This window comes from Orbicella franksi, chromosome 3 (genome assembly GCF_964199315.1).
Source record: "Orbicella franksi chromosome 3, jaOrbFran1.1, whole genome shotgun sequence".
Classification (NCBI taxonomy): Eukaryota; Metazoa; Cnidaria; class Anthozoa; order Scleractinia; family Merulinidae; genus Orbicella; species Orbicella franksi.
This window is the reverse complement of record NC_138147.1, coordinates 33735592-33747913: the sequence shown is the minus strand read 5'-3', so window position 1 is coordinate 33747913 and position 12322 is coordinate 33735592. Positions and strand designations below refer to the sequence as shown.

The 12322-nt window shown below is 41.6% G+C and overlaps 1 protein-coding gene across 2 annotated transcripts in view; it reads left to right on the top strand.

Moving 5' to 3' along the window:
- Nucleotides 1–4699, top strand: part of LOC145482210 (uncharacterized) — a 7127-nt gene extending 2428 nt beyond the window's left edge. Inside the window, exons 2-3 of one of the 2 annotated variants that reach the window (XR_014048736.1) lie at nucleotides 1–3748; nucleotides 3871–4699. The exon at nucleotides 1–3748 is cut by the window's left edge and continues 2043 nt beyond it. Coding sequence is in view for 1 of the 2 variants with exons in the window: in XM_081460831.1 (XP_081316957.1) it covers nucleotides 1–3432 (3432 nt within the window). In the remaining variant the exon portion in view is untranslated. The other variant, XM_081460831.1, reaches the window with a different exon arrangement.
- The last annotated feature ends 7623 nt before the right edge of the window (nucleotides 4700–12322 follow it).

The following is a 12322-nucleotide window of genomic DNA, read 5'->3' as shown; positions in this document are numbered from 1 at the left end:
CAAGCAGGAGAGCTTGTAGCAAGACAAACCCCACTGGGATGGGTGGTGTTTGGAGGCTCATCAGGAAACGTTCAACCAGCGAGTCGCATACTGTTTGTCAAGTACGCTACACCCGTAGACCTATCTGATTTCTGGAAAACAGAGTCCATGGGGGTCGAGGTAAGGCCATGCGTCTGTGAAGCCGACAAGTTAAGCCAAGTGGAAAGAGAAGAAGCCGAAGTCATAAGCAAATCTTGCCAGAAAATTGGACAGCAGTGGATGATCCCATATCCTTGGAAGAGGGATCCGAATCTTCTTCCTGATAACAGATCGTTAGCGCTGAAACGGCTAGAAGCAACAGAACGTCGCCTAAAGTCGAACCCGGATCAAGCCAAGGCATATGACGAGCAGATGACCGAAATGGTGAATATGAATTTCTGCAGGAAGTTATCAGAAGCCGAGGTGAAGAATTACAAGGGCCCTGTACACTACATACCGCACCACGCAGTAGTCAGACCAGAAAAGAAAAGCACGCCCGTTCGTATTGTTTTTAATTCGTCCTCCGTGTTCCAAGGTCATAAATTGAATGACTATTGGATGAAGGGTCCAGACCTGCTGAACAACCTATTTGGCGTTGTCCTGCGTTTTAGAGAAAGAGAAGTCGCTCTGGTAGGAGATATATCGAAGATGTACCATCGCATCTTAATACCCGAACCAGATCAACAGGTTCATCGTTTCTTATGGAGAAACCTCGAAACCTCCCGCGAACCAGACGTGTATGTCAAAACTGTACTCACCTTTGGTGATAAACCGGCTCCAGCAATGGCACAGACAGCACTGAGGAAAACCGCAGAAGAAAGCAAGATTACCCACCCTAAGGCAGCCGAAGTCATAACGAAAAACGCTTATATGGATGATATTTGCGATTCTGTTGACACAGTGATGGAAGCAAAACAACAAACTGAGGATATAGACACTGTTTTAGAGAAAGGTGGTTTCAGAGTCAAAGGTTGGATCTCCAACAAGCCCTTCAGAAGTCCGAGTCAGAATGAGAAGATGGATATGGCAACGATGTTTCAAGGATCAGTTGAAGAGAATGTTCTGGGCATTACATGGAACAATCAGTCAGACACGTTATCGTTCAAGGTGAACTTTGAACTAATAAACCAAATAACAGAAGCTGAACAGCGACAGCCCGAGGTTAAGTTAACGAAGAGATTGTTACTAAGTCAAGTCGCGCGGATCTACGATCCTGTTGGATTCGCCGCCGCGTTCCTTATAAGAGCCAAGATTGGGATGCAAGTTCTTTGGCAAACTGGAGTTGCCTGGGACGAGGAACCCCCGCCCGCAATCCGTTACAAGTGGATCGAACTGTTCAAAGAGATGAAGGAACTTAACAAGATAACCTTTCAGAGAAGTTTGTGCTGTGCAAATGCAACCGAACCGCCAATGCTGTGCGTATTCTCAGACGCGTCACAAGATGCTTTTGGAACTTGTGCCTACATCCGCCAGAAAACAAACGGTAACAAGTACCAGGTCAGATTGATTGCAGCGAAGTCACGAGTCGCACCCTTGAAGCAGTTAAGCGTACCGCGATTGGAGCTACAGGCCGCAGTCCTCGCTTCCCGTCTAGCCAAGGCTATAGAGCAGGAGTCCAGGCTGCAATTCAAATCCGTGAAGCTTTTCACTGATAGTTCGATAACGCTTGCTTGGCTACAAAGCCCTTCACGTAGCTTCAAGCCATTTGTGTCCTCACGTGTAGGAGAAATCCAGAGCAACACCGACCCGAGTCAGTGGAGACACATCCCCGGTGAAGTGAATGTGGCCGATGATGTTTCAAGAGGAATACGAGTGGAGGAGCTGAACGGACGATGGAGCAATGGACCAGAATTCTTACGACTGCCTGAAGAATTCTGGCCTCAAGAAACAATGAAAGCTGTCTCAGAGGAAGATATGGAACGTCGTCAAGTGAAAGCAGTCTACGAAGTAAAGAAAGTGGAACAAGTCATCAACCCTGAGAAATTCTCTCGCTGGAGAAAATTGATACGGGTAACTGCACGTATACAAAGGCTAGCCAAGAAGATAAGTTTACGAAAGCACGCTCAAGAAGGAAGAAACGGTCCACTAACCCCTGAAGAACTAGACAGTGCAGAGATATTCTGGATCAAAGCAGCTCAAAATGATTTGCATCGTCGAAAGGACAAGGGAGAGTTTAAGTCACTGAGCCCGTTTCTGGATGGTAAAGGTGTAATTAGAGTTGGAGGAAGAGTGAACGAGGCTATCGTCTCCTATGACACGAAACACCCCGCCCTTCTTCCAAGTGACCACTGGGCCTCCTGGTTAATAACAAGACATGCCCACCAGTACGGCCATAACGGGGTAGCAGCTACGACCGCCAGAACAAGAAGGAAGTTTTGGATTTTGAAAGGAAACAAACTAGGCAAGGCAGTGAAGTTCAAATGTGGATTCTGTAGAGAAATGGCCCACAAGGCGGAGACTCAATTAATGGCAAATCTACCCGCCCTTCGCTTAGCTCCGCATACCCCACCGTTCTACATGACCGCGTGCGACTATTTCGGGCCTTATAACGTCAAGATTTCAAGAAACAAGACCGCAAAGCATTACGGAGTTTTGTTCACATGCTTAAACACAAGAGCTGTCCTTTTGGCAATGGCAGTGGATCTTACAACAATGGAGTTTCTTCAAGTCCTCAGAAGATTCCTAGCCATACGAGATCGACCAGCAGTCATACTGAGTGACAACGGCTCTCAGTTCGTTGGTGCCGAGAAAGAACTGCGTCAGATGATAGGCGACATAAACGAGGAAGAAGTTAAAGAGTTCTGTGGAGAAAAGGGGATGCAGTGGAAGTTTATCACGCCAGGTGCCCCGCATCAAAATGGTTGTGCAGAAGCGCTTGTTAAGACATGCAAGAGTGCCCTGAAGAAAGCAGTCGGCAGTCAAGTGCTAACTCCATTGGAGCTGTATACAATTCTACTGGAAGTGGCTAATCTGGTAAACCAGCGACCAATCGGTAGGATACCAAATGACCCGGACGACGGCAGTTACATATGCCCAAACGACATACTTCTAGGGCGCGCGTCGTCAGAAATTCCACAAGGGCCTTTCAAGGGAACAAACAACCCACGCCACAGGGTGGAATTCGTGCAGAAAATTATTGATTCATTTTGGAAGCGCTGGAACAGAGATGTGTTTCCGTCACTTGTACCTAGGAAGAAATGGCAGGTGGAAAAGCGGAACGTGAGACCCGATGATATCGTTGTAGTATCAGATCCCAATGCTCTCCGAGGGAAATGGTCAATTGGAAGAGTCTTAGAAGTGTACCCAGGACCTGACGGTCGAGTGCGAAATGTTGAAGTCAAGACATCCACGGGACAGTATAGCCGACCCATAACCAAGATCGCCATCATACACCCTGCAGAAGGTGATGACTAGCCAGAAGCTGTTAGAGATAAGGACTACGCCCTTATCGGGGCGGAGAATGTTTCGTTGATTAATATTAACTTCGTTTATTGACATTTGATTATTTAATTAGTCGCGTGATTGACAGCCGATGGCGTAATCGCTAAGTAAGTTGATCATTAAGTTAGAATGACACGTTTTAAAAACCACGAAATCAGAGACAAAGGTCATAAAAGCGTTTTGTACCTTACGTTGAACGTCGCTAACCTGTAGTGTTTTACTGCTCGATCTGCTGACCCGTTTTGCTGACCTGTTACCGAAATAAGTTTGACTGGATATCGCCACAGAAGTAAGTGACCGTTTGTTTATGTAATCCGTTGAATGTTGAGAATTATATTTTCCATGCAATTTCATGAATCGCTCGCTATTAGGTTTTGTAAGAATTATGTATCTTATGTATCTTCCTTATAGATCGAATAAAACAATATAAAGATTATACGATTCCGTATCCAGTCATTCATCCGAGTACCATCTTTTCCCCTGGACCAATGAGTCTTCTAAATTTAAGATTATTATACCTAACAAAAGACATACAGTAGGGCACTGCACTGTGTGCTCTCTCTACACACTCTTCCAGGCAGGATAGTAATACATATACATGTACTTTTTTTTTTTGTTTGGAATATACTGTTACTGCATGGTCATACAAGAGGTACTAGTTGCTGCTGAGTAGTCTTAAAATAAGTGAACTAAGTGTGACAAAATATAATGTATATTAAATCTGCACCAGTTCAGTACAATTTAATATCCAATTTTAATCAGCTGCAAAAAAAAATTGTTAGCACCAGATATTACATGTACTTTGTGAAGGCTTCTGGAGGGGTTATACTTTTATAAAGTACCTGGCAGCAAGTACTATTTTGATTTACTAAAGCAAGACTGTAGTAACTGCTAAGAAAATGTGTTTTGTACATCCCAGAAAAATTGGGTGGGGGTCAGTGCAGCCCTCTTCACAAAAGTTAAACTCTTAACCTATTTATGACCATAATCTGTGATTTTCCCTACCCCATTTATGACTGTTGCGACTGCTACAGTTGCCCTAAACATAAGTTTTGAAGGACTTTTGTTGATGATCTTATCAATAATGATGAAAATTGAGGTAGCTTATTCTAAAAAACATAACAAATTAAAGACTAAAGGGCAAAAGCCTTACCCTAGAGTATTTATGACCAAAACGGCTGAATAACCATACCCTTTGGGGCTGCACAGCTGTATATAGCACATAGAGGAGAGTTCCCCCCCCCCCCTTCCTACCGCTGGAGCAGGAATCAAAATATTATTGCCTTGATGACAAAATAAAGATAAAATCTCAAAATAATCAAGAGTTACATATATGCATGGGACTTCACTAACAAAATGATGCCTGTTGCTTGCTGTAAATTGTATGTAAATTACTCCTACAATGTACCAGAATTCTGTTCATCTGGTCACCAACAGGTCACAAAAATCTGACTGTATAATTAATAAATAAGAAAATGACCGACTGAGCTTTTGTATGAGCCAGAATAGAGTGGCCATAATAACTAGGTGGCTGTGTTAACAGGGGTGGCTGTATGGTGAGGTACATTCCACAGTAGTGATAAAGATTGCACTCTCAAACACCAGTACCCATAAAGAGTTTGGACAGTATATTTCGCATAATCAGTTGGAAGAGGAAGAGGGAAAATGGAAATAAAATAGAATAGCTCTTGTGTACCAGAGACAACCCTTTCCCCGAGTTACCCTGGCGGAACTAACTTTTTACTTATTTCTTTGCAAAATTCAACCAACCGTTTACACAAGGATGATGAACCAGACTTGGGGGTGAGACAATTCAGGTGGGCAAGTTGACTCGCCTTGGCTGCTAAAGTAACCAACAACTTTTCTTTGAGTATACATTAACACTTTGGCTCGCCTAACTGGAACAAGTCTCGGCATGGCGAGTATCACGTAATGCCTAGATTTAAGATTTAAAGCAGCAATTTGTATCAAAGAAGAGAAAATTAACTCAGCAAAACCCACTCTGATCAAATGAGTGAGGGAAACTTAAACAAAGAGGGATAGTTGCACATTTGATTATTCAATAAGAGTTACGAATAATCGTGCAGGGTCAACTTTTACTCGGCCTACATGGGCTACATTTTCTCATACAAACACTTGATAAAGTTGCCTCAGGGGGAGGGTTATCCCGGGTACCCGAGACCATACAAATGGGACCTGTGTTGCCTCAAAGAACACCCCGACGATTTTCAAAGGGGAAGGTCCATAAACAGGACCTTAACTTAGGGCAGCTTCAATGGCAGATTCCCTCTGATGGCTTGGATTTGAATAATTGATTTAATTACTTTTAAAGAGGACTAGAACTTAAAAATCTTGCTCGAATTTCGATCCAGCGAGGCATAAGTTTCCATGCCGTGAATCAAGTTTTTACTGGGCGTTTTAAAAGCACTCACCAAAGAGAAAGAGACTGATGACCCCAAACTACCGATACAAATGTACTGTATCTTACTGAAAACAACAATCTTCAACGAGAGATGTAGGAATGTGGGATACTGACCTTCAGCATGCGATCCAGCTTGTCTCTTCTACCAATACACGTGAGCCAAGAGCAACAAAAGCTCTGGTGACAGCGACTTTCGGAGTTAAACGGCTTCTGTTAATTATGTTCCCGTAGTACACAGTGCAAACTATGGCCAGCAATACTTCATCCAGGTTGTTGTTAACATTATAGGCTATTGCACTTATTGTTATCACTAAATCACGAACAACAAGAACCAAAAGTCGGAACAACACCAGTTTTGCAAAGGTGTAAAATTCGCCCGACGATGACGGAAGGCTCTCCGTTATTTTGCTTCAAAACAATAATAAACTTTTCTCTTTTCCCGAAATTTTTGCTTCAAAAGTCGAAGTAATGTGTCTGCAACATCCTTCCATACTCAATATAAAATGAAACGAAACTGATGGTTTACAAATAGAGGGAAATCATGAGTAATCGAAACGCCATTTTCTCGCTTTGTGAAGCGAGCCGCGAAGCGCAGTTTAAACCGGATGTGACGTCATTTTTTGTTGGATGATGTCTATACGAAAATTTCAGGAGTCTCCTGCCCCGCCCCTGGTCTCCATACATCTGCATGTCCCCTGATCCCAGAAGCTCAAAACACTACAAATCATGCCGATTTGAAATAAAATCAACGCAAACTGGATCACAGATCTGTTACAATCGATCGCCACTTGCTGGCCATTATTATGTTTAAATCTAGTTACCAGTTCGAGAAACGTCCGCAGAACGTAATCGCAATGCATGCCGGGAAGGGTCTTTACTCCTCGTGCGGGAAAAATTAACGCCCGGGCGGAGTGTGGGGGTATTCAGCGGACACACTTTTATATAAAAATACGTTGTGTAAGTGATCCCGTAAAATTAAAGGACATTTCACATGCACATACGTAGTAAGACATACATGTACTTTTCCCGCGTAAAATGTAAATATGGCGGACAAAGTGGACGAGGAATATCTCCGTCTGCATTTGCATGATTATAGAAAGGAAAATGGCTATGTCTTTGGTTTTTTCGAGGGTGATCTTAAAGAATTTCTCGAAGAATATATGTCATCGAATTCAAGCTGCTTTGTTCTGTCAGATCGCCATAGTAAGGAATCTTACTTGCAGGAGGAACGCGGATTTATGCAAGATTTGCCAAGATGATGACGGAGAAGACTGGGTGGGCTGCGACGGGTGCGTCTAATATTTCCATGCGAACTGCCTCGGTTTCAGTTATTCCAAAGTCCTCTCACAGCCATTCTTCTTGTGCCCTCATTGACAACCATTTTTATAGTTGATTGCATTATAAACTAGCCCCAGATTATTTGTCTTAAACAAGATTTTTGTTTTGAAACGAGTCTCAATTCCATTTGTAAATTCTTGAGCCTCTTACCAGTTGTTTTGAACACGACATAACATTATATCGATTCCATGTCAGTAATGACCTAAGAGTGAAACTAAGAAAATACTCTTCTTTTTTTCTTTGCCGTTAAATTAATTAAACCTTAGTCAGCTGCCACAGTGATGGAACAACGTACCCCATTATGCCTCGGAAAAAGTCCACGTTTGTCCGCTTTATATCAATGCAGAACTCGGAATGCTCCCATGCGATTGTAATGAATTTTTGCCAGACGATCTACGCGCAATGGCGTAATTGTAACTAATGTACAGAAGAGGGGAAAAAGAATTGAGTATTATAAATTCGCAAACAGAGATAAAAATGACACCAGGTGTGCAACATTGAGCGAATGCACACTTTAAGCGATATTTGATGACAATTGATGACACCTAAATAAACTAATTATCTGTGTGAACGGTACTTAAATATTCCGTGACGCTTACACAACATATCTTTTATTTAAAAGCATGCCCGCTGAATACCCCCCACACTCCGCCCGGGCGTTAACTTTTCCCGCAATGTTTGCCTCCTGACGATCCCAGAGTTCTTTGCGCAAGCACGGGTATCCGATTACTGGCAACTCATTCATTCAAGAAGCCCAATGTTGCCTGTCAGCGCCAATTTATTAGGGCCTGTTTACAAGGAGGGAGGGTTACCCTAGCAAGCGGGTTACCCTAGTAAGCGGGTTACCTTAGCACTCACACTTTCCTCTTTCTTGAGGGTCCACAATAGGGCTCTCAGATCCCGCTTTCCCGCCCATTTTTTCCTGTTAATCCCACCATCCCACACGTGTTTGCCTGGAAATCCCGTTCCCGCTTACTTTCAAAGACGTTTCTGCGTTAATTTTTAATTTTTGAAATTAATGATTTATTTAATTATTGACACAAACTTTTTAAAACAAGATATTGCATAAAAGATCACAAAAGAATTCAATGGGTAGCAGATAAGTAAGCACAAATGATTATAACGTTTCTTTCTGTAAACTGTTTACTGTTTTGTTTCCTTTTGTCCACGTATCAGTGAAAGAAACAGATTGTTCATTCCCATATTCAAGAGATGGCCCGTAAACACACTTGACAGTTTCTTTCAAAGCTTTCAGCGTCTTCACTTCACTTGAAATCTGGGCTCAGAACTTTTCTTTCCGAATGAAGGCATTCCTGCTCGCACATCCTTTTCGTAATATGATCTAATATATGGTGACGGAATTCGTAATGTCGCATACTTCGTTCGTTAAATCACTATCACCGCCATCTGGTGTGGCCATCCCGGCCAAAACAAGCCAAGCACTTTGGAAAAGGTCGAAAGACCAGAAAAACTAGAAAGGATCGGGAGGTCAAGGTTACAAACGCAAGCATCGGAAATGTCGGAAATGGACGATCGTTTGACAGAACCTGACAGGGTACAGAGCGGTTGCTATTTATTACTTGAAACCTGACACAGCTGTACGGTTCGTATCTGCCAGCTTGTGGTTTTTGCGCTAGTCAATAACAATTTATGAGATCACGTAAGAATTGAAATCCCGTATCCCGCTCTGTTCCCCTTGCAAATCCCGCATCCCAACCCCATAAAAACACGAAATCCCGCTCCCGCTCGTAATTGTAATTCCCGCTTCCCGCCCCTGTTTTCAACTCAAATCCCAAATATCACGGCGAAAAAAAGCCAAATCCCGCATCCCGCCAAACCTATTGGCAATCCTCTTTCTTCTTCGTCGTGTTTACAAGGCAGCTAGGGTTACCCGGGTAAGCGGGTAACGGCGTTGATAAAACCAGGATCGGACCGGATCACGGATCGGATCACGGATCGGATCAAGGAAAAAATTCAAAATTCAAATTTTTGTTGAGCAAATTACACTAGAGTGACTACTGTGAGCAGAACGTTTTATTTAATTCAGGTGTGATATTCCTTTATTCTTTTATAATATCAAGCCAACTGGGAGCTGGTCACAGATGAATTTTTTTCAGGCTGTTTGGGTTTTGATTGCGATGATCAATCACGTCTTCATATCTTTCTCCGCAGTTCAACTATATGATATTTCGTATATTCGCTTGCACTCTTCACCATCTACGAGTATACTACTGTTATTGCGTGGAAGAGACGATGACACATAAGCTAACTCAACGTTGAATCTCCACCTAGTGTGCTCTCTCTCTCTCTACATCCCATAATACTCTAGACTGGTGTCCAATCCCCTAACAATTACGAACTCACAATGTGACCAACTCCCAGTTGGCTTGATAGCTCAGTTGGTAGAGCACTGCACCGGTATCTCAGAGGTCATGGGTTCGAGTCCCGTTCAGGCCTGAATTTTTTTTCAGGCCTTAATTTCACGACTGCTTAAGTTGTGTGGATGATTGTGATGATCAATCATGTCTTCATATCTTTCTCCACATTTCAGATAAATGATATTTCGTATATTCACTTGCATCAAAGGTAAACTGTCATGAAACGAGTCAGCATGGTAATAATAGGACGAACGTATGAATCGAAACACAAAAACTAAAAACACTAAAAAAATTAAACACCTGTTGCATGATGATTTCAAACAATTTCCGTTTTTGAGACAAGTCTATACTTTTACAAGATGTGAGTTTGGAATACGATATTTCGCACTGGAATAAAACGAAACAAACCATTTGTATTTCAAGGAAATATAGCTGTTTTACAAAAAATTATAAGAATAACATCGATAGTGCGAACGATAACGCAACCCGAGAATAAACAATATTTTAGGAGTTACGTCACGATTTTTAAAGTCATTTTTTAGGGTCGTAAAGAGTTGCCTTTAAATAGAATAAAACCTTAAAATGATCGTGTTCTAGGATAGAAAACACTTAAGAGGCAAGAACAAATCAAAACGGAATGAGGATCGTTAAGGATGGCAGAGACTAACGAGGACTGCAAATGACGAACTTGAAAAACTAGGTTGGTTTTTTCAAGACGCGCAAATCGTGACGTAGCTCCTTTAAAGCAAGCCATGTCCATAAGTTTTCGTACGTAAGTTTCTCATTAACTGTTACGCCAACTATAACGCTGACATCTGACACGAAACTGTAGCCGAGAATTAGCTACTGATACGAACAAAAATTTCAAAAACGAGAATGGGAGGTTCACGCAAGCTTCGAGCCAACTAACGTTCAAATATAACAACATCTGCCTGTTCATTACAATTTAAATTCGTCGTAAATTAAGTGGTTATGTGGCTTTTTAAATGACCTCTTGTCATTCTCTGTAATTAACATGTCATTGCGTCAAATTCGGGATTCTTATTTTCATTTAACATATTTTAGTCTTCCACTTTTATTTTTATTTATTATTATCTTATAAACGATTTGATTTTTTGAGGGAATTTTTTTTCGTTAAAACTTTGTTTTTTTTTCTGTGATCCGATCCGTGATCCGATCCGTGATCCGATCCGTGATCCGATCCGTGATCCGATCCGTGATCCGATCCGTGATCCGATCCGTGATCCGATCCGTGATCCGGTCCGTGATGCGATCCCTGATCCGGTCCGGTCCGGTCCGATCCAGATTTTGTCGACGCCGGGCGGGTAACTCTATCTGCGTGCTAGGGTTACCCTGGCAGGTGGGTTAAGGTGGTATGGTACCCTCAATATGGACCAAAAAGTTTGTTTAAATATGGTGAAGAAAGATCAATTGTGTGCTATTGCACTCAAGAAGAGAAATTAAATTTCTAAAGTTTTACTCAAAATGGTTGCTATGGAAACCAGCCACAGCCTTTTGAAGAGTGTTTTATAGTATTGACGCCAACACTTCCTGCTCTTTTACAAAACAAGAATTGACTGTCAAATAAGCATATCGTGTAAGTTTCTGTTTTGCTCTGTGATATGTACCTAAGTTTTGACAGTTAACTCTTATTTTCAGTGCTTTTTACAGCTTTATTTGGAAATAACCTTAATTTTTTACCACACCCAGTGGACAAATCATCTCATGTCACGTGACAGACCTTAAAATGTTACGATGTTTTTGGTTTACATCATCACGACACTATTGGTCTTTGATGAGCCCAAGTTTCAGAAACTCTTCTTAAAAACCTTGCAAAAAGAGAAATGTTGGCGCGAAGTCAGTCGGTACAAAAGTAAACTTTTGAGAAAAATGCACTTTAAGTTTCTTACACGAAGTATTAAGCATTTAACGAGCCACAAATAGTGGGGGGGTGCAGATTGGATCTCGGGGGAGGGGGTGCAATGGTTGTTCTACTTTGTAAAAAGTTACCGCAGTTGTGGGAAATATTCCTTGTCATAAGGGAAATGAATGAGCCTGTGATGGCAATTTGAGGCAAAGCTTTTCACAAATAATTATACCAATCGAGTTGTGCATGTCTTAAAAGTTTTTTCTAAATACTTTCGTTCATATAAGTTAAAAATAATCTATATTTTTGGTCACGTTCTTATAGTAAACAGTCGTTGCTATGATCGTTGCCACGTGAAAAAGCTTATACGACTGTGTACTTTCCTTAAATTTCACACTCATCTGGAAGGAAATTCGGCAAGATCGTTTCAAAATGTTTTTGACAAGTCCTCAAGGGTCTTAAGTCTTGTATTTCCAAGAAATTGAATTTTTCATGAACATCGCCATATTTTGGGGTATCATACCCCCTTAAAGTAGACATTTTGAGTGTTTGTAAGGTCTTTGGGTTTGCACTAGTCTATCACAGAACAAATTGCAAATGGCAAACGCCATGCCAAATTTACCATATATTATTTTAAGTAAAACAAAGCTCTCTTGTCATTTATGACTATCACGTGATTGCTATACCGCCCCCCACTGAGTTATTGTGTAATGAATATAAAATTCTTCAATATTTCATAAGATGAAGGGAAATTTAGCCCTTTGTCTAGGAATATCATTGCTGGAGACGCTTAATGACCTTGTGAGGCAAATAAGGCACCCATTATGACCTGATTTACCATTACAGGCTCATTCATTT